The sequence below is a fragment of the Mustelus asterias genome, chromosome 4 (genome assembly GCF_964213995.1).
Source record: "Mustelus asterias chromosome 4, sMusAst1.hap1.1, whole genome shotgun sequence".
Lineage (NCBI taxonomy): Eukaryota > Metazoa > Chordata > Chondrichthyes > Carcharhiniformes > Triakidae > Mustelus > Mustelus asterias.
The window spans coordinates 36,044,097-36,067,570 of NC_135804.1; the positions used below are offsets into that span (position 1 = coordinate 36,044,097).

General features: G+C 42.5%; 2 protein-coding genes across 2 annotated transcripts in view; both read right to left on the bottom strand.

The window, feature by feature from the left end:
- Window positions 1–3,042, bottom strand: part of neto2a (neuropilin (NRP) and tolloid (TLL)-like 2a) — a 54,330-nt gene extending 51,288 nt beyond the window's left edge. Inside the window, exon 1 of the mRNA XM_078210255.1 lies at window positions 3,006–3,042. Within this exon, the coding sequence (XP_078066381.1) occupies window positions 3,006–3,042 (37 nt within the window). The remainder of the gene's footprint in view (window positions 1–3,005) is intronic.
- Window positions 3,043–5,998: 2,956 nt separating this feature from the next.
- Window positions 5,999–23,474, bottom strand: part of itfg1 (integrin alpha FG-GAP repeat containing 1) — a 274,792-nt gene continuing 257,316 nt past the window's right edge. The window contains exons 17-18 of the mRNA XM_078210834.1: window positions 20,417–20,534; window positions 5,999–6,466 (exon numbers count right to left, since the gene is read on the bottom strand). Coding sequence (XP_078066960.1) covers window positions 6,407–6,466; window positions 20,417–20,534 — 178 coding nt within the window. The 3' untranslated portion in view covers window positions 5,999–6,406. The remainder of the gene's footprint in view (window positions 6,467–20,416; window positions 20,535–23,474) is intronic.

Genomic DNA, 23,474 nt, shown 5'->3' on the forward strand with positions numbered 1-23,474 from the left:
GAGTCCAGGTGGCCAGGGATATTTGCTACCTTCTCCCCGCAATATTGATTTCCTGGTGAGAAAAGCATTAACCTCGGGGTACTGGTATAACATTCCCCTACACTTCACTGCGCGCACGATGCACTTTAGGGGAAGCTTTTAATTTTAAACAGACAGCAAACGGAGTCAAGTTAAGCATCGCAAGTCCATCTCCCGGTCGAAAGGTAGTTCCAGCAGTGAGTTCCTGCCAGGAGTCTCACATTGTTTTAAGGTTCGGGCTGAGTCAGGAAGAAGCAGCACCTCGACCCCGAGCCCACCCTGCAATGTTGTGCAATTAGAAATCAAAGGAATGCCCGTGCCTCGCAACTTCCTCTACGAAAAGATTGGGATTGTCGGGGAAAACTAAATGCGGTACAGCATGGATTTTCAAAGTAATGTTAAAACAAGTCTCCCCAACAATATGAATAAAGACTCAAACATTCTTGGTGCAGCTGGGTGTCCGTTTTTGCAATTTACAATATCTAACATATGGTGTAGCTAAAGACACTTCAGGAATCCCAAACCTTTGCAATTTGACGGTCCATTTTGATCTGAACCTGTACCTTTGCGACTTTTCCAAAAGCTATATGTGATATTTAATGTTAAAATTAGGTGACTAGAATTTGCTAAGATTCCTTTTATGTCCTTACTCTTAAATAAACGGGGCAGAGTCAGTGCTCCACCGGGTCCTTCTGACATCGCAAACCCTCAGAAGTTCCAGTAGCTTCAACTATCTTATTCCACAAGGGATCAGGGCCCTGAATCCACTCATATCAATTATATCAAAAGAACATTTCCTGGTGTTTGGACCAATCTCTGCAAGGGTTATATTGGACCTTGCTGAAAATACCTTCTGTGCACCTGCATCATTACTGCATATTGAGTGACCAACACCAGAATGACACCAAAATAGAAAATGCTGGAAAATCTCAGCAGGTCTGGCAGCATCTGTAAGGAGAGAAAGCTTTGACAAAGGGTCACCTGGACTCGAAACGTCAGCTCTTTTCTCTCCTTACAGATGCTGCCCGACCTGCTGAGATTTTCCAGCATTTTCTCTTCTGGTTTCAGATTCCAGCATCCGCAGTAATTTGCTTTTAGCCAGAAATAATACCATGTGCAGAGATTATTGAAAGAGAAAGTTAAAATTATCAAAGTAAACTAGCCTTGAGAGATGGTGGAACAAGAATGAATTGTTAGACGGACACAACTTTTGCAACTAAGTTGGAAGGTTATGGGGAAGGCGGGATAATGTACAATGAATACACTCCCCTGGAAGTCTGTGTAGTGGAAACTCTTTGGTTTTTCTTACACTCACTCATATGATGTGCATTAAAAGTTTTCGCCCATTCCGGTGGAGAGACAGACAGTTCAGAGTCTGCTCTGGTACAAATTTCCCAGCCGTGCGGGCGGGGAAATCCTGAACAAACTGGGGGACAGGGAAAACTCGCTCTCTGTATATACATATTCCGACATTATTGTGGAAACCTGAGCCAATGGACAAACCCAGCCTTGCGCTTCGAGACCAGAGATCGGCTGCCTTGTGCTAGCGAATCCCAAATTCTCATCTCACTGTGTGTGACTGAAACCGGGACGCGGAATTTTATGGAATATAATTTGTTGGGGAGGATTCAGAATCCCGTTTTCTAAGATCAGCTCGATTTTTCACGTTTTGATACAAGCCTCCTTCATAATTTCGGATCAATCTGACTGGTCATTTGGAACAACCCTATTTTATTGTGTTTGTGGCCCCCAAGTTGAGGTGAATCAGCACGTTTGGCTTGTGAGTCAGGAATGACATTTCCAATCAATAATTCATGCTGTGAAATTCTGAAGTGCTTTTAGTTCGCTTGTTTTAATTTTTTTTTGGAATTTGTAAGAAAATACATGGGCGTTATCCAACTTCCACCCAAGCGGATGAATAATATTTCCGTAGTTTCTGTTGGACCATGTACTCAATTCAACATGTTAATGGAACTGGTAAATGGGATTGTAGCATTGTGATGGTCTGGGTGAATAACTCCAACCTCTTCAGCTTTTCCGACATTCTATTGTTAAAGATTGCCAGTTAAGAACAAAAATCACGGTCTGACTTTCAGCAATGTTCGCTCAGGAGGTCGATTTAGCTCCTGTCATCTTACCCAATTCTAATGACTGCTGAGAGATTTGGCCCCGCAAGTGTTTGAATGGGTTCGGAGACTGGACTCTAAATATTGCCTAAGGCGGAACCTTTAAGCCTGTGTAAAAATAGAAATGGGAGAGAAATCTGTAGGTGGGAACCCCACTGGGAGAGGGGGGGGGGGGGATTGAATGATGAGAAGTGGTCTTCAAAGCTGCTCGGACAAGATGAACTCAGGCACCACGTGGAGCTGTTCCTTCAGCACTTTCTGCTACCGGGATAGGGACACTTGCCGACACCCCAGCCCCCCTGTACCCGGAGACCGAGGAAACAGAACATTTCATTGCTATCTCCTCGCCGGCAGGTTCGACTCCACTCTGCTCCCTTTTCGCGCGGATTGATTGCCGAAGCTGTAGGTTCGGAGCTCCGGCAGGTTGGAGCCACTGGGACTGAGCTTGCCCAGTGAGTGGGGCAGCTACATTTTTCACTTTCTGTGGACGGGAGACTGTTCCAACCCAGTGATATGTTTGTGCAAACTTTTTTGTGGCTTAAAATTGATGAGAGAACAACAAAGAAACAGTTACAGCATGAAACACGTACAAGAAAAGATGTATCAGATTGCTCCAAATATCTGCTCATTTTAAAACGGAAACAAGCAAAAACAAAGGAGATTTTTTTTTAACCAGTCCGCGCGCTTAAAACATTTTAGCCCCGTTAAATAAACCCTGGTAAAGTCATTTTGCCACAGAATAGCAAGAAAGGCAAGCATGTTTCAAGAACAATTGTTTTTGGACAAAAGGATTGGCTGTTTTACAAGGCACAGCAGCTTCCTGTAGATGGCGACGTTATTTTATCTTTTATTACAACTCACCTTTGAACATGAAGAAACACCGTCTTTCCAGCACCATTCTTTCGGTTAGGAAGGTGTCTGCTTTCTCCCCCCCCTCGAGCACCTCTTCTGATGCAGTGCTGACCGTGCACGGACAGATACTGAGCACTTCCGAGAGCTTGTCAAGTGAAACAAAGAATCCACGCTGCTCCAACCAAGCCACGGAGCCTTGCTTGCATTCGGCAGCTATTCTCCTTGATACCTACCTACATTCATAGATCAGGTCCATAATCCAATTTTCTGATATTGTAATTCTGCTCAAAACGCAAGCCATGCCTTCACCCAACACCAGAGCTTCTCAGAAGGCAAACTTTCCGCGTTGGGTTAATCCCATCTTTTGCCAGACCTATCCCTTGGGTATTTCCTCCACAAAGACCGTGTCAGCCGTCCAAGAATGTTCCGTGGCGGTAGATCTTTTGGAAATGACTTTTCACTTGACAGACGTGGAATGGGAACTACCGGAGAATCATAGTCCCGAAGCTGCCTGAATCCCCCACAGCGTGCAGAAGCGGCCAGGAAGGGACTGTCGCTCTTGGGGCACAGCCAAAGCCACTCCAGCTCCCAGCTGGATGAAGTACAGTACAGCGAATGAATGAAGCTTACTTTCACAGCGACGTGCTGTGCTTCAGTGAGCAGCTTGTACGCATGCACCCACTCCACAGAAGACACCGAGCTGCAGCTTGCTGTTTCCAATTCCACACACACACCTTCAGACACAACGGCACTGACCAAAGGCTGATCATTAACGAAACCTTTTCCAAAAAAAAAGTTTTCCATTTGTTGAAGGGATTGGTGCATACCACACTATTCTAAATATCGTGCAGATTCTGAACTCTTAACATCATTTGGTAGTTATCGTAGAACAGGTAAAAGAAAGAGATTTTAAATACACCCGTTAGGTTTTTTCCGGTTTATATCATATTGAATCCCTTTAAGTAACCGTTCTCGGAACGCACACAGCATAAAATAGGATATAAGATTTGGAAAACGCTTTTCATTAATCGTTTATATAATTTTTTTGATTTGTGGCGACAAATAAAACAAAACCTCTTCGCCCTTTCAACAATATTAGGGATTTAGGACAATGCATTGCTATTGACAGAAAGGAATTTCAGTCTGAATAAGTCAGTGGTAGAAAATACAGCAGACGAGACTAGTTTCCAATTGTATGGGCCTCTCTATCTTAATTTGTAGTTTCAGTGTATCTGATAATCCCCACAGTCTGAACATAGAGAAACTGCTCCCTTCAACAAGGATGTATAAGATGAAGACAGATCCATACGTTTTGTGATAAATCACTGGTTAAAGGGATTGTAAAATCGATGAAGGACAGGAGTCAGAAGGAATACTCTCTGCTTGCTTGGATAAATTACTCTGTAATTTTCTATGATTCTATTCCAAGTGGTCAGTGGGACTAGGCATAAAATGGTTCGGCACAGACAAGAAGGGCCAAAAGGCCTGTTTCTGAGCTGTAATTTTCTATGGTTCTATGGTTCTACATAAGATTAGGTGAATGAGGTAGGTTATAAGGAGCGTGTTAAAGGACGACAGGGACAGTGATAGAGGCAAAGAGGTTTAAACAGGAAACCTAGGACCTAAGCATGGTTTCCCCTGGTGGGACAAGAAAATCAGGGTGCACAGGAGGTTAAAAATTAGATGAACACAGATTTCTGGAAAGGTTGTAGGGCTAGAAAGAGATACAGAGATAGGGAGGGGTGAGGCAACACAATCATTTAGGTAAACAAGTAAATTATTCAAACACTATAATTGGCCACCTAGGGGCCTCAATAGGCCCACTGGTGCCTGATGACTCCCCTTCCCCTGAATAATTCCAACAGATCAGAAGCGGTGGTAAGGCTACAGGAAGACCACCCTCTGAATTTTATGTGCTGCCGTCTCGAAACCTGCTGAAGTGTAAAGTTCAGCCCGAGATGTTATAAGGTCAATCTTTCAGTTACAACACTGTGAAAGGTCACGCAGAGCTCCTCTCACACAACAACCTATATGTTGTCAAACTAGCCAATTCTATGAATATTAAAATATTTATAAAGTTTAAAAAAATGCACATATGGAAGCAATTTAAAACTTTGCCTTGAACTGAAGGCTCAGTGTGTGTTCTGGGCAATCCATACCCAAATTACACCTTTTACATTGAAACAATGCTATTGACACGGAAGCGGTGTTGGAAATTTGACCCATTTGAAATGCTCTAATTTCCCACTGTACTTGCTATTAAGTCTTACCATCTGTGCAAGGACAAAATAAAAAAGTTTGCTGCTGTTGTGAAATTGCTAAATGAGACTGCAATGCAGAACTGGAATTTGATACCTTCCACGCGCTTTGGTAGCAATAAAACTAAACCGTACCCACATGCCTTCGAAGCAGTTAAGATCACTTAAAGTTTCAGATACCCAATTCAAATGAACTGTATCTTCAGTATCTATTCTGCATGAAACAGGTTTCTCTCCCTTTAACATGAGTCGAGGACAGAGGTGGGAATGTGTAACAGTAGCTCATCTAGCAGGTTCAATTTACAAATATATGGCAGAGAAATTCCTCTTATAGCAAAAAGTGAAGTGAATAACCAAAATAAATTTCTAGTCAACTTTCAGAAAAATTATGAGGAAGAATTTATCCCCATATGTTCTGATCAAGCAGGTCAACACCCCTCAGCCATAAGAGTATATTTTCAAAGAAAGTATTAAGACATTCTGAAGCCTAATACATTCGTCATGTTTATCAGTCAAATCATTCTACTATCCATGTACTGCTAAAAGTAACATTACCGGCAATTCAGTTACATGTTTAAGCTATGCACCTGCTTATTACCACAAATTAATTTGCGCTGTAGGGATTTAAATACTGGACCGCCACAGACATTTAGTCTCATATCTGGATGTCAGTCTAAGTACTGTCCGACAGCTAAAACAATAAAATCACACAGCAGTACAAAAAGTAGAATTTGAAACAGAATGTTTTAAATCATTAAAAGTTTAATACACCACAATATGGTTCATTTTGACCCACCAGAAATACTAAGCATGTTCTTCCACAGAGACAATTTATTTTAAATAGACTTTTCAGGTTGGTGAGCCACATTAATAACATCAGAAAAAAACCACCATGTTTTAGAGAATATACATTTGGAAACACATGCAGGGACACAATGAAATACATAATTTATTTTTCAATGATTCTTAACACCCCAAAATATACAGCTCAAGTTATTTGCAGCCACTGCCCAGAAACTATAAATTAGATCTTTAAAAGAAACCCAGGAAGCAGTTAGATTATGTACAATTCAACATTGAACATTCTTCATTTGCTAAAAGTAATATTTTAGATTGAACAGTTAGCATTTATCTCTTAGAAACCATTGCATTTCACATGGCATCAAAATGAAACCTGTGTGCTTCCTGACGCTTCTCCCGGTCATCTGCTTTCTGAAATTAAAGTAAAAAGAAAGTCATTAGGAATAAATGTACCTATATTATTGAGTGAACAGCATGATATGAGTAGAACGTTTTGGCCCAAATTGCTCTTTTAAAAAAATCTTACTTTGAACTTTCTCTATAAATGTTTTAACCAGGTGGAAAAGTTGTTTTTAACGAAATACCATTTAGTCAGTAAAGAATAAGAATAATATTTCAATCATGGGAAAGGAGGAGGATTTCACAGCTATCTTGTAAAGTCTCTATCATCTGTATTAAGTTAAACATAGACCTACATTTACATCATTCCCTTTGCATAATATTTCCAATTTTCCAATGTCTGGCAAAGACAGATGTCTGTATTTGCACTCTCCTTCCCTGCCCTGTACACAAGGTTATACTGGCAGGCCCAGCGCAGTATTTTCGCTGAGGCCATGGAATGCAACTGGATTCACTGAAAAGACTCATCAGTAGCTCGTGGTCTGAACATGGTGAATGAACAACCATAAAGGTACTGATGAAACTGCCTCACAGCATCGACGATGCCTGGACCTTCCTTGTCTAACTGCTAATATCCCTTCTCAGCTGTTGTCAGCTTCTGTGATGCAAAATAAATGGCTTTTACTGACCCGTCCTCCATCAGATGAGACGGTACTGCCCCAACACGGTACGGTGAGGCATCCAATGATAGAATGAGTTCTCTGTCTTGATCAAAGTGAACCAGCAGATTACTGACTGTAGCAGCGCTTTCATGTCATTGAAAACTTTATTTTTTGCAAGCCCCCACTTCTATTTTGTTTCTTGTGAAGGAACAGATATAGTGATGCCAGCACTGCTGAAAGGCCTGGCAGGAACTTCTCATAATAATTCATCATGCCCAGAAATGACCTGAGCTTGGATACACCTCTGGGGTTTGTACCTTCCTTGATAGCTCTGACTTTGTCTTCCGCTGGACTGTGATTTTGCGACCTAAATATTCTGCACTCTGTGCCTGGAAGATTCACTTGTTAAGCTTCAGGCGCAGCCCTGCCTCTGAAAATCTTGTTAACACTTGATCCAGGTTGCTGAGGTGCTCCTCCTCAGTTTTCCCTGTGGTCAGAAAATCATCCAAGTAAACTGCTACATGGGGAATCCCCCTGCAACAGCTTGTCCATTGTCCTCTGAAAAATTGGTGGACTAGAGGAAACCTTAAAAACCAGACAGTTGTGTTTGAACAAACCCTTCTGAGTGTTGATTGCGATGTACTGTTTTGAGTTCTACTCTAACAAAAGCTGTTGGCAGGAATGGCTCATGTCAAGTTTTGAGAACCATCTAGCCTAGGGTTGGAAACAGATTTTCTACCCGTGGCAATGGGTTAGCATCCAACCTGGAGGTCTGATAAATGGCAAGTTTGTGATTCCCGCATATGTGCACAGTACCATCACTTTAAAGAACAGGAACAATTGGAGCTGCGATAATTGAATGGGCTCAATGATTCCACTCCAACTCCTCCTCCACTTTGTCTTCCATGGCGTAAGGCACTGTTTTGGGCTGGAAAAAGTGAGGAGTAGCCTGAGGATCTATGAACAACTTAACTGTAGTGCCATGCAATGTACCAGTTCATCTTTGAAAACCTCAGGATATTTCTGAATTACATCCTCTGTCACCCGTGTGTGCTTAATCTCACCCCAGTTCAACAGAATTTTACTGAGCCAGTCATGCCCTAGTAAACAAGGCCATTTCTCTTTTACCACCAGGAGCTGTGCTCTTGTTTCTTGACTGTTTTCCTGAATTTCCCTGCTCAGCCTTTGACTTGCTCATAGCACCCCTGCATTTCTTAGCTAAATGATTTGATTTATATGTATTAGAATACAGTGAAAAATACTGGGACGATTCTCCCATCGCAACCTGCAAATTCTATGGGCAGTGCCAACCTGTGCCCCCTGAAACTGTCCAAGAGGCAAAGTGCCCATGCCCAGGGGGCACCTTGGCACTGCCCACCAGGCATTGGGGGGGGGGGGTCGCTCTGTTGGGGAGGGGGGGGTCTGCCTCCCGTGGGGGAGGGGGGTCTATTGTGGAGGGGAGGGGGGTGGGAGGATCGCCACTGCTGCGGGGGGGTGGGGGTGGGGAGAGAGTGGGCTGGACATCATGGCGCTCCTGGACGAGGGGTGGTATAGCCTGACCTAGTCTGACATAGGTGTCCTTGTTATCTAGGTGTTCCAGGATTGAGTGCAGGGCCAGAGAAATGGCGTCTGCTGTGGACCTGTTGCTGCGGTAGGTAAACTGTAGTGGATCCAGGTAGTCCAGGAGGCTGGAATTGATTCGTGCAATGACTAACCTTTCAAAGCTCTTCATAATGATGGATGTCAGAGCCACCGACCGATAGTCATTGAGGCACTTTGCTTGGTTTTCTTAGGTACTGAGATGACGGTTGTCTTCTTGAAGCAGATAGAAACCTCAGATTGTTGTAAAGAGAGGTGCTCGAATACCCCTGCCAGCTGATCCGTGCACGATCTGAGTGCTGTCCGGGTACCCCATCCGGGCCAGTCGCTTTCTGTGGGTTGACCTTCGAGAAGGCTGCTCTGACATCTGCAATGGTGACCTCAGATACAGGTTCATCCGAGGCTTCTGGGGTGGAGGACATGCTCTCGCTGACCTCTTGCTCAAAACGGGCATGGAATGCATTGACGCCTTTTGTTGCAACGGTGACAAACAGCATCCATAAATTTGCAATGATTCACATAGTGTATCCCTCCACACCTGAAACATTTCATTATCTTTTTGCTTGCAGCCTCTTTCTTTACTTGGTGCATAGCACCACCATTGGTCTTATAAATATCTTTCGTATTTCTGGCAGTCAGTTCCACGCCCTGAGAAATGTTTGGAGCCTTCTTGAAAGTCAGTGTGGCGTTTCCCAACAAACAATGCTGAATGTTATTCTCATTAATGCCATAGATTAGTCTGTCCTGGAGCATGTCCCCCGATACTGCTTCAGACTCTCAATGTTTAAAGAGCTGTCTTAATTCAGCAACAAAGTTAATTACAGATGGTCCCACCTTATGAAAATTACTATGGAACTTGAAATGCTGGACAATCACGGAGGGCTTAGGATTGTGGGGATTCTGAATGAGTCCAATAAATCCACAAATGAAATGACCCCGGTCACCGTGCTGTTGCTAAATTCCTCATGAGCTTGTAAGTCTTTGCCTCTCACACAGTCAGGAGAATTGAACACTTTTTAGCCTCATCTGCAATTCCATTTGCCAAGAAAAGGTGTTCCAACCTTTCCACATTTCCCCATTCTCTTCTACAAACTCACTGATAGTCCCAAATATAGTCATGGTTGCTAACCTGTCTTTGGTTGGTAAACCTATGCTGAGCCTTTTATTTTGCCATTTTCTTCTTGTTGCCAAAACTATTTGTAACTTGGTCAACAATGGTAATCAAATGTGTTGTGATATTCAATCTTCTTTACTTATAAAAATATTGAAATACAGTGCAGCATGGATGGAGAACTGGAGGCAGCTAGTTACATAGATCCCTTGTGGTAAGACTAAACCTGTAAAAATCCATGTTGTTGATGACCTCACTTGCACGTGCTCATACCCGCTAATGACAAGAGTATATACATTCAAGTAGGAAGATGCTTACTATAACACTATAATAAAGCCAATTATAATTGTTAGAGAAAGTTATCAAACTGTGCTAGGTTCAAACCCAGGTATGAGAGGCAGAGAGGGCGCGGGGTGAGAAGAACGCCTGGCAAACTCTGCATCTTGATGCAAAAGCTATATATCTGCTGAAAGCTGTGTGTTCAATACAAGTGTGCAATGTTTGTGTGCAGTGCCCACAAAAAGCTACAGCACTCAATGATACACTTTTGGAACTGCTCTTTCAAGAGTTGGGACCAAAGAAATGACAATGAAGAGCACCCTTTGCACAAGAGTAACATCCTGGCTGAGGAAGAGGAGGTGGTTCAAAAAGGAAGCAGATGAGAAGACAAAAACAGAGCCAGGACATCCAGATTGAAACATTTGCTCTATTCTCCACAGATGCTGTCAGACCTGCTGAGATTTTCCAGCATTTTCTATTTTTGTTTCAGATTCTAGCATCTGCAGTATTTTGCTTTTATCTCAGATGAGAAGACATTTGCCAGCCTTTCATGTTTCCCCAAGTAGAACTACCAACATTTCCATTTACAAGGCAGATGGACAAAGTATGCATTCTATAAAGAGTTTCCTATGAATCTGTCACATCTTGACTGAGACCACATGCTAAGTCCTCGGACAACCCTATAGCACTTCCTAGCTTCACATGAGTTTGCACAACTTTGCAGGTCCAGCTTCAAATTCAAAGTATTAATGCATTTACATCTGTAAAAGTGAATCAAAAAAGTAAATTTCAAATAAAATCCACCTGCACAGGCACCTGGTGCCACTGCAGCTTTTTCCTCAAACGTCCGAAACCTCAAACCTATTGGTAATACAAACCAATGCACAACAGCTATCTGGACATTTAGACAGGAGGAAGGCTTAGGAACTTTCTTCCTCAAAGTATTTTTGAGGAGGTCACACTGGAAAGCCTGGACCTTGAGAATATAGAGGGAATGGGGCAAATCGAAATCAAAGGGCTCCTCTATTTTCAGCAAGGATATTTTCACTATCCTTTTCCTGTTCTTTTTCTCTCTACTCATTCATTCATGCAGACATACTCAATCATAATATCATGACATGAGACATAGCATAGTATTAAGGGGAATTTTGCAGCTAGTATCCCAAGGTATATTCCTCTTCAATTGTTATAAAAGGCTCTTAAGAACCAGTAAGAACTTATGACCTTAGAAGAAGCCATCTAGTTTAACTTATTGCTGTATTTGTCTAAAAAGTGTTTTTTTCATTCAATGGGGCTTAGATTGTCCGTTTGAGGAGACAGAAATGGTAGTGAAGGAGTATGAGTTGTTGCAGGTTTGCATCACCACAAGTCTGCATCACTTCAAGTGAAAGTTGCTATTGGAATTCAACCAGTATTGTCAATCATCTTATGCATAGCGTGTAGTAACTAAAAATGATCTTGGAGACTGTGCAGCCATATTATACACCTTGATCTGTCCAAGCATTAGAAGTGCTGCTGAAAGACATCTGCTGCATGGTCAATAATTATGTTTTTTAAATTTAGTCAAGGAATGTCAGCATTTTTACCCAATATTAATAACCGCCAGTGCTGGTCAGCTACCTTCTTCAAACACTGCAGTCCATGTGGTGTAGGTGCTTCCACAGTGCTGTTAGGGATGGAATCCAGGGTTTTGACCCAGCGTTAGTGAAGGAGCGGTGACATATATGGTCTATGACCTGCAGGTGGTGGTATTCCCATGCACCTGCTGCCCTTGTTCTTCTAGATGGTAGAGACTGCATGTTTGACAGGTACTGTTGAAGGAACCATGGCAAGTTGCTGCAGTACATCTTGTAGATGGTACTCACTGCAGCCTTGATGCACTGTTGGAGGAGCGAGAAGAATGTAGATTGGGAGCAGATGTTTGAGGACAAATCAACATCTGGCATGTGGGAGGCTTTCAAGTGTAAGTTGATAGGGATTCAGGACCGACACATTCCTGTAAGGATGAAGGATAAGTATGGCAAATTTTGGGAAGCTTGGATAAAGAGAGATATTGTGAGCCGAATCAAAGAGAAAAAGGGAGCATTTGTCAAGGCTAGGAGGCTGGGAACACACGAAGCAAGTGTGGAATTCAAGGAAAGTAGAAAGAAACTTAAGCAAGGAGTAAGGAGGGCTAAAAGGGGTCACGAAAAAGTATTGGCCAGCAGGATTAAGGAAAATCCCAAGGATTTTTATACATATATAAAGAGCAAGAGGATAGCCAGGGAGAGAGTTGGCCCATTCAAGGACAGGGGAGGGAATCTATGCGTGGAGCCAGAGGAAATGGGTGAGGTATTAAATGAATACTTTGCGACAGTATTTACCAAAGAGAAGGACTTGGTGGATGTTGAGTCTGGGAAAGGGTGTGTAGATAGTTTGAGTCATGTTGAGATCAAAAGGAGGTATTGGGGTTCTTGAGAAACATTAAGGTAGACAAGTCCTCAGGGCCTGATGGGATATACCCCAGAATACAGAGAGAGGCAAGGGAGGAAACTGCTGGGGTCTTGAGAGAAATCTTTGTATCCTCATTGGCTACAGGGGAGGTCATGATGTGGAGATGCCGGCGTTGGACTGGGGTAAACACAGTAAGAAGTTTAACAACACCAGGTTAAAGTCCAACAGGTTTATTTGGTAGCAAAAGCCACACAAGCTTTCGGAGCTCTAAGCCCCTTCTTCAGGTGAGTGGGAATTCTGTTCACAAACAGAGCTTATAAAGACACAGACTCAATTTACATGAATAATGGTTGGAATGCGAATACTTACAACTAATCAAGTCTTTAAGAAACGAAACAATGTGAGTGGAGAGAGCATCAAGACAGGCTAAAAAGATGTGTATTGTCTCCAGACAAGACAGCCAGTGAAACTCTGCAGGTCCACGCAACTGTGGGAGTTACAAATAGTGTGACATGAACCCAATATCCCGGTTGAGGCCGTCCTCGTGTGTGCGGAACTTGGCTATCAGTTTCTGCTCAGCAGCTCTGCGCTGTCGTGTGTCGCGAAGGCCGCCTTGGAGAACGCTTACCCGAATATCAGAGGCCGAATGCCCATGACCGCTGAAGTGCTCCCCAACAGGAAGAGAACAGTCTTGCCTGGTGATTGTCGAGCGGTGTTCATTCATCCGTTGTCGCAGCGTCTGCATAGTTTCCCCAATGTACCATGCCTCGGGACATCCTTTCTTGCAGCGTATCAGGTAGACAACGTTGGCCGAGTTGCAAGAGTATGTACCGTGTACCTGGTGGATGGTGTTCTCACGTGAGATGATGGCATCTGTGTCGATGATCCGGCACGTCTTGCAGAGGTTGCTGTGGCAGGGTTGTGTGGTGTCATGGTCACTGTTCTCCTGAAGGCTGGGTAGTTTGCTGCGGACAATGGTCTGTTTGAGGTTGTGCGGTTGTTTGAAGGTAGTCAAGAAGGCAAATGGCATGCTTGCCTTCATCGGCTGGGGCATTGAGTTTAAAAATTGGCAAGTCATGTTGCAGCTTTATAAAATCTTAGTTGGGCTGCACTTGGAATATAGTGTTCAATTCTGGTTGCCACACTACCAGAAGGATGTGGAGGCTTTGGAGAGTGTACAGAAAAGATTTACCAGGATGTTGCCTGGTATGGAGAGCATTAGCTATGAGGGGAGGTTGGAGAAACTTGGTTTGTTCTCACTGGAACGACGGAGGTTGAGGGGAGACCTGATAGAAGTCTGCAAGATTATGAGAAGCATGGACAGAGTGGATAGTCAGAAGCTTTTTCCCAGGGTGGAAGAGTCAATTACTAGGGGGCATAGGTTTAAGGTGTGAGGGGCAAGGTTTAAAGGAAATGTACGAGGCAGGTTTTTTTACTGGTGGGTGCCTGGAACTCGCTGCCAGGGGAAGTAGTGGAAGCAGATACGATAGTGACTTTTAAGGGGCGTCTTGACAAATATATGAATAGGATGGGAATGGAGGGATATGGTCCCCGGAAGGGTCGGGATTTTTAGTTAAGTCGGGCAACATGGTTGGTACAGGCTTGGAGGGCCGAAGGGCCTGTTCCTGTGCTGTACTTTTCTTTGTTCTTTGAGTGACTGTGGTGGATGCGGGTGCCGATCAAGTGGGCTGCATTTTTAAATGAAAAGAACCAACCTAGAATTGTCAAAAACCTGGTGCAAACAAACAGATATTGAGTAAGCCTCATAATCACTGGAAGTCTACCACCCCGCCCGCCACGGAATCGGAGCAGGTGAGGGGCAGACAATGCAAATGTCTGTTGATCTTAGGCCAGATTTTCCGGTCTCGGGTCGAGCGAGGCCGTAAAATCCCGTCCAATATCTCCATTCACCTGTTGGTCCTTGTTGTCACAGTGCTATAATGGGATGGTCTTCCTGTCTGTCTTCACTATTAAGCAAAGCAGACACAGAGAATCATGTCATAATAAAAGAATCATGAGTGTTGTCTCCTGTGAATGGATATTCACCTGTATTCCACTGACAGGTATTGATAGGCCCTAGATGACTATTTGGCTGCCATTAAAACAATCCAGACTTTGGGGAATCCAGTGATACAGGAAAGTTGCAGCGTTCTCTCAATATGCTTGCAGTTTCCCTTGGGGAAAGTAATGATACTGAACAATAATACAGTGAATTACTCAAGTATCTTTGGATTGTGATGTGTTATGATATTGCACTACCCTTGTGGTAAAGGTTGTTTGTAGGATAGGTTTGAGGAGATGCACAACTCTGCTTTTGCTTTGATGGTGAAGTAAAATCTCCAAAGATACTCCTGGATCTGTGGGCGTGGGTAAGGATGGATACAGGCACTTGGCCTTTGATGCAGGCAAACTTGTTTACCATCCCTTTTTTCTACCTTCAGGTAAATTCATGGCACATTACTGAATGGAATATTTATTCTAAGAGTTTAGGTCGCAGAAGTGAAAATGCCAGCAGTACAGCTTCAAGAAATCACTCTCGGAATAGCTCGGAACAAACTTTTATTCATTGCCCATTTTACATATGCAAGCTGAGCTCATGAATATGAGACAGCACTTTAGGCTGGTTGGAAGATTAAGCACTGCATGATTTGGGTGGAGAAGTGGAAATATAGATCACTGGCTGATCTGCCAGCCCCCACTTCTTTGTACTCTGCTGGGACCAAATATTCCACCAACCAGAAAATTTTTCTGACAGTTCTAAATCAGCACATCATTAAACCTGCCATAACATTGCTTTTTAAAATGACTGTACTGAAAAGAGGCAAAACTAAAATAGTCAAAAACATAGTGCACATGAACAGATATTCAGCAAGCCAATAAACAGAAGACATTGAATAAATCTGTTTGTAAATGTGGACTCTTACTTCAGTGAGAAACCAAGGTCAATAGTTTTATTAATAATCATCTGCCTTCATAGTGAAAAGATTTTTTTTTAATGCTCTGAAGGACATGGTTCCTATAGGGATTGGCAGTCTATTGTCACTGTAGTAGAAAAGCAGACTACATCATCAGACTAGCAATGAACCATTTTTGAACGCTTGGAAAAAAATGGCTTTTTTTTTCTCCAGAGATCTAAACTCAGTGTTAGTAGTTCTCAGTGTCACTTCTAAGTAGTCATTTATGAATGTACCTAGATAGTGACAATCTTCAGATTGTTCAATCAGTTCTGCACTCAGCCAATACTCATATGACTGTGATCAGGAGCACAAACTTTGGTTCATTTGAACTTTGCTATTGCAGCAATGTTAAAGCCAATCAGATGCTCAACTGAACAGGTTTAAGTTTTAGATCACTTTCATGAATGAATACTAAATCTAAGTTCCTTCATAGATAAACCTTTGGTCAGGTACTCAGATGAGCAAAATGAAAATTTTGCTGGATAAATATTTTAACTACCAGATTTATCTCATGCTTCCATAAGATTTTCCAGACTATGAAAGTGTGGAGCGTTGCATTGGTCCATGTGTCAAATGTGAAACGTTGAATTAAGTTCCAAAAACAAAGAAGTACAAATGTAAAAGTCAGAAAATGTGTAATAGTCTAGCGGTTTTGGATTGGACTCTCAATACAGAGATCATGGGCCCGATTTTACCAACAAGTTGCTCCCATTTTCAGGCATGAAAACTTGGGAAAGTGGGGCATGAGGCGAGTAGCGCGATCCGTGCCCGTTCCCCTTATACCAAGCGGCTAAAATGGCCGTCATTGGCACCGTGCCCGAAACGGGTGTGACGTCAATCTAAATGCATTTGCATGCATTTAAATTAACTTAATGGGCTGCACGCCCAAATTTACCTGCATTTCCCCCTTTCCATCGCCTGTCCAGATTCGGAGCAAAACAGACATGGTCCGCAAAGGTCTGTTTCGGGCATTCCAGCTTCTGAGGAGTTAAGTTCAGAGCTTCTAGCAGCTCTCAGATCGGTGGTGGGGGGTGAGGGAGGTGGGACAGATCGGACTCTGGTTGGGGGGGGGGGGGGGGGGGAGCAGATCGTTGTCTGGCAGGGAGGGAGGGGAGGGGAGGAGGGCCAGATCGTTCTCTGGTTGGGGAGGGAGGAGGGCCAGATCATTCTCTGGTGTGGGGGAAGAGAGGGAAGGAGGGGGGCCAGGTCATTCTCTGGTGGAGAGGGAAGCGGGCCAGATCGTTCTCTGGTTGGGGGGGCTGGAGGAGGAGGAGGGAAGCGAGTCAGATCGTTCTCTGGTGAGGGGGTGGGGGCAGGGGCAAGGGGGGTCCATTGCCACTCTGCGTGTGATCGGTGAGGGGGAAGTGGGGCAGGAGGCCACGATTGGTCTAGGCAGCCGGGATGGGTAGATAAGGGAGACAGTAGTGGTGGGGGGGGAGGGGGGAGGGTGGAGCAATGTCTGTGGAGGCCATTGCTCCCGGGCCGCTTTATACGGCCCGGGAGCAATGTGGCAGGGGAGCGTTCTTCAAATTTTTTTTATTGCGCATGTGCAGTTGGAGGCAGCATTTCGGGCGCGATAAGCCTGGTCCACAGGCTTCTGCAGCGCTATTCAGAATCACTGCTTTTCTTTCAGGCAGAGTGCATATCGGAGTGCCTACAACAGGTTTACAAGTCGGATCTGGAACACTCCCAAATTCAGCACTTAAAATCAAAATGGTAAAATCGGGCCCCATGAGTTCAAATTCCACCGTGGTATGTTGTGAAATTTAATTCAATAAATCTGGTAACAAATCTGCCACTGTCATAAAAATCCATCTGGTTCCTACCCAGTCTAGCCTTCTACTTTGTGGTCAACTCTAGCGCCACTACTACCTTCTCTGGGCAATTACAGCTGGGCAGTAGAGGTTAACAATATAATTGTTAAGAAAATGCATTTTTACAGTAAATGGGTTTCCACCAACTCAAATCAACTCTATGGTAAAAACACAACTCTAAGAATGAAGCAAACTGTACTAAACACTATAAATAATTGTTTTTCTTTCATTGCATTTCTTATAACTATAGGAACCTAATTAATTGTGCAATATTTAGTCTGATTTCATTCATTTAATGGGGTGTTGGCCCAAAATCTGAATGCCTTGGTAACAGAGTTTTCCGTCAGGTCTTTGCTGCAGAATTCCCCCAAATCATCTCCTTTTGATTTTCCTGTATGGTGAGAGTGCAGTGTGGATTTGTCCTATTGTATACAACTTGTAGACCGACAAGTGTAGAGCAAGGCAGACATTAGATCAGCAACCATTTCTGATGTCCATCACTAGCCGACTCTATAGCATTGACAGAGCTAATCTTTGGAATTTTTTATCAACTCTCTGTTGCTTTTCTTAGTCAAGAAAGTAGTGGTTACACACATGTATTACTTGTCATTTGAGTTTCTGGCTGACTCAAGAGTAGACGCTGCCCCTCTGTAACCAATGCTTAGAATCACTAATCTCAATGACTTTTTGTCAGCTTTGCAAACTCATTTTTCAAACAGGCTTACCAGTTGCCATTAAACATCTTTTTGCATAACATCTATGTTGACCAATTATTTCCAGGTTACTTGTATTAAGATTGCACAGAACGTAGGTGTCTATGTACTACGCATGAAATGTCTTTAATGCTGTAGCAAAACATACAGTCCGGCTTATGACACAAACACTTTGAGCAATGCCTAGCTAAATACAAGGCTGACTGCATTTTGCACTGCTATCATCATTTGGGGGCAGAGAATCTGTAGGCGTCACAGAGCATTGAATGATACAGCAAAGCGAGCAGCTCATGTGCCAGCTCTTTGGTAGAGTTATTTCTTGAGCCCCTCTACCCTGCTTTTTCTCCATAACCCTATAGTTTTTCCCCCCTTCAAATAGTTATCCAATTCCCTTTGGAAAGTTACTATTTAAACTGCTTCTATTTTACGTTCAGTCAGTGCATCTCAGATCATAATTCAATGCTTCAAAAAATTCATTTTGCTCTCAAAATGCCCCAATCAAATCTTCGCTTAACCTTCTCTGCTCCAAGGGAAACAATCCCAACTTCTCTAGTCCCTCCACAAAACTGAAGTCGCCCATCCCTGGTACCATTCTAGTAAATCGCATTTACATTCTCTCAGACCAGGACATCTTTTAAAGACTTGTGTAGGTATACCCCAAGTTTCTTCACCGCCCCCCCCTTGATAATTGTATAATTTTGATTCTATTGTTTCTGCCCACACACATTCAAATAAATCTATAGTTATGTGTAGGCAAATCTTTATAAAGTTACAATAGATATTTGCAAGGTTTAACCAAACATTATTGTTTGTATTTTAAACATCCAAAATGATTTCTATAATTTTGTGGGTGTTCCAGATGTGGGAATTTTCCCAGATCTTCTCCTACTAAGTACAACTATTTCAGACTGCTGTAGTTTGTAAAGGATGCTTAACAAGTAATAAAAGCGAAATTATTGACCTATGAGTCTCTCTCAATCCTTAAAAGAAGTGGCCCAAATAAGAACCTACACTTTCTGTCTGTCTCTGGCAATTTGTTGCAAGGAGTTAATCTAGCTGTTTCTATTTCTTCTGGAAAAGAGTCAAGTTGGGGATTACCTTCTATGTAACACAGGAAAGCATAGTTTTTTCAATGTCATCCCAATGTTGCGATACCAAAAACATCTTAAAATGGCCTTATTCATAGTTACTTTTTTTACTGGCTTCCTGGTCCTAGTCCTGTGATATACAGCAATTTTTTTGTTTGTGGAAAAAGGGAATTGTAACAAATGAGGGTAAATTTAATGATCCTCTACTCAATAACACCTCAGTCATCTATTGCATTTATCCAGCCTCTTTAACTTAGAAAAATATCTTACGGCTGTTCACAGAGGTATAACACAAAATAGACACTGAACCAAAGAAAAAGATTAAATGGAGTGACCAAAAGCTTGGTCAAAGAAATGGGTTTCAAGGACGAATGAAAAAAGAAAATATTGAGGTAGGATATTCTAGAATGAAGGGCCATCAGCCAAAGCAAAGTAACCAATAATGGAGTGAAGGGAGATTGGAATACACAAGTGGCCCGAGTCAGAGAAACACAGATTTCATGGTAAGTTGTAGCAGGAGGGCACAGGGATTAGGTTAGACTGAGGTATGAAGGAGAGTTTCAGCTGTTGATGGGCTGTGGTAGGAGCGAGGAAAGATGCATATACAGAGATGGAAGCAGTTAGTCTTCATGATGGAGAGGATGATGGGTCAGAAACTCATTTTAGGGTTGAACAGGACATCAAGATTTTAAAATGTCTGGGGCAGCTTGAGTCAATGTCCAGAAAAAATAGATGGAATCAGTGTGAAGATATATAAACTTTGGGCAATGGCACTCACAATGACGGTCATTGCTTCTTTTTGATGTGGTACAGTGGTTAGCACTGCTGCCTCACAGTGCCAGGGACCCAGCTTGGGTCATTGACTGTGTGGAGTCTCCACGTTCTCCCCGTGTCTGCGTCAGTTTCCTCCCACAGTCCGAAAGACATGCTGGTTAGGTGCATTGGCTATGCTAATTTCTCCCTCAGTGTACCCGAACAGACACCGGATTATGGCGACTAGGGGATTTTCACGGTAACTTCATTGCAGTGTTAATGTAAGCCTGCATGTGACACTAATAAATAAATCTGTGAATTTATTCTAGTGGATAGCTTCGTTATTTACCTTGTACATAGTTTGAAGAAAGGCTGCTACATAGCAAGATAACAATAGTAATTTATCAGCAATCCTGTGCTGTTAAATACTGAAAACATCAACAGTAATTAAGGTAAATGAACATAACTGTGTTGCATTTATGTGACCATGATAAAATCTACTGATTTGTTGTAAATGTGACAGCTTGAATACTTCTGAAATAATAACTCTGATGTATAAAGCCCAATCCGTTGCATTAGACATAAACATTAATTGAAACTTCAAAATAAATACCTTCTCCTGCCAGTGTAAAATGCCGATTATAGCCAAAATGAAAACACAGACTCCAATTAAGGCTATGGCTGTAAGCAGTACAATATTACTGGGGGTCAAATATAATTTGGCACTCCAGCTGTGAAAAGAAGAAAGGAGTAGAAATTAATGAAGTTCGCATTTCAGAGAGACAATATTGTCTTTAAACTCTTTAGGAAATAAAAATTTTATGTTCAATACTGTTCTTAACTTTATTTACTATTGCCACAACTTGTGCTCAATTATCACACTCTTGAAAACATTAAAAAATACAGGTTACAGTATGTATTGTCATGAGTATCATTGAAAAAAATTAGAACCATAAAATCATGCAGTAGATGAGGAGGCCATAAGGCCCATTCTGCTTCTTTCCGCAGAAAGAACTGCCCAATTAGTCCCACTCCCCTGCTGTTTCCACCAATCCAATTCTTTTTGCAAGTTAACACTGCATCTGTTTCCACCACCCTTTCTGGCAGAACATAACTTGCTGAATGAAAAAATTCAAATTCCCTTCTGGATTTTTAGCTATTTATCTTAAATCTGTGCGCTTTGGTTACCAAACCTTTTGCCAGTAGAAATAGAGTCAAGAGGGAGTAATTATCAAGCCTTTCATAATTTTGAACACCTCCATAAAATCTTCTCATAACATTCTTTGCTTGAAGGAGAAAAATCCCAGTCTCTAGCCTCTTGACAATAAAAAATAACAGTCCTTAACCTCACCATGCTTGAAATTCTAGCTACATTTCCAACTCCCTTTCCTCCCCAAAGGCCCTGAATGTGTTTGTGTGTTGGTTGTGACTGGCTGAATGATTGCTGAGACAAAGGGATGTCCAAACATTAACTGATTTATTGGATGAACAAAATATTATGCAGATATACAAGAGTAGGTGTTACTCAGTCTGAGCCAAGAGCATTCTCCTCCTCGACTCTTAGTGGTGAGTGTCATACATCATCATGTGGGTGGCATTGTTTCTCCAGTCCCACACATGAACTCTTTCAACCCTGAACACCCTGATCATAGAAATCATAGAAACCCTACAGTGCAGAAGGAGGCCATTCGGCCCATCGAGTCTGCACCGACCACAATCCCACCCAGGCCCTACCCCCACATATTTTACCCGCTAATCCCTCTAACCTACACATCCCAGGACTCTAAGGGGCAATTTTTTTAACCTGGCCAATCAACCTAACCCGCACATCTTTGGACCGTGGGAGGAAATCGGAGCACCCGGAGGAAACCCACGCAGACACGAGGAGAATGTGCAAACTCCACACAGACAGTGACCCGAGCCGGGAATCGAACCCGGGACCCTGGAGCTGTGAAGCAGCAGTGCTAACCACTGTGCTACCGTGCCGCCCCTCTGATGCTGCATCTCTCCCAAGTCTTTGTCTAAATATTTTTACATTGATATTTACACACTAACTCATCGCCACAAGTCTCTGAATTCACAGATTTAATCAGTCTGGAGGTTTTGAGTCTCCTGGACTTGGAAGATTGATAGTCTCCCTTTGGACTTCGTTATTTTGACTTGGTTGCTACATTGACAGTTTGACTCTCAACATTTGATTCTTTTATCTGTTCTCTTATCTGTTTCTAGACTTGATCCTCTTTTTCCTCTCCTTGCTGTTGTACCTCTCTCGATCTGTTATTTCTTTCTCACGATTGGATTTTGTGGGTTTGTCTCTCTCTTTGTGTTCGATATGTTCTCTATCCTTTTCTGTTGAGTTGACCCTGGTTTCTTTTGACAATTTTGTCCGTCTTTCTTCACTTCTGGAGTGATGATTTATTGTAGTCTCTTGCTTGTGAACTCTTGAGTAACCTTGGACTGCTGCCTCTGGAAATAACTGTTTAGGCAGGATAAGAAGCAGAGGAAGACACTTGATCAAAATCTTGCTTTCGCTCAAATTCCAGTAACTCTGACATAGCAGTAAGGTCAATGTTTTTCAATGTGGTAGAGGTGGACAGTGTCAGGTTTGGTTCTGTCTCTAATTCTGGACTTGGTTGACTGCTTGACTATCACTTCTGGTGGATGGATACCTGCAGATTCACTCACAAAGGGATCACCAGTGTTGGATGAATGTGGTATTGTATCAATGTACACGATTACTTGAGTTTCGTTTTCCACTTTCTCAGTCGACTTACAAAGTGATGAAGAATTACAGTCCCACTTAGATACTCATTGGTCAAATTAGTTTGTTACCTCTTCAGTGAGAATAAGTTTACTCTCTGTCTCCTGGATATCTTCCTGGGAAAGAGCCTCTGTGAAGAGCGTCAAAAAAATCAGTGATGAAGTCCCAATCCAGATCTTCAGTGCAGTTGGAAAGTTTGAGGGTCTCAGATTTGGTATCATCAGTGACTGTCTGATGATTGGCATCCTCCGCTGTCTTGATGAGATTGAGATCTACACAAATGTTTTGGCTAAAAAGAGAAAATACCCGATTGCGAATAACATATAATGCTTCCGGTACCTGTCTGCTCTTGTTTTGGAGTGTTGCTTGCAACATGCTCGACTTGTAGTTTGATCCCACCTGGACCAAATAACTGGGTTTCATTTATCCTCAGTCACTGTGTTACAACCACGGTTCTTCCTGTAAGATGTCTGCTTCCCTAAAGGGTCTTTGACATTCTGTTTTTCATAGGTTGTTCCATCATTGGGGTTTTTTGAGCCACAATTTGTATTCTCTTCTGACTATGACTTTATTTTGTTTACGTACCTCTGTTTGGCTCACCAACTCTATTGCCTTCTCCAAAGTTAAGTCTTCTTTGGATTGCAGCAGGTCAGTTATGGTGTGTTCAGTAATGTAGATTGAGATGCTGTCTTGTATCAGCTCAGTTTTAAGATTACCATTTTTGCATCAGCCAGTTGATACAAGTCATTGATAAAGACATCTGCTTGTTCACTTGCTCTCTGGACCCTTTTGTTAAACTTGGTTCTAATATCTTTTTACTCTGTAAATTATTTTAATTATTAAAGGCTTTAAGACTTTGAATTTGTCTCATGTTTCATTAATGCCTTACCTCATTATAACATCTGCAATT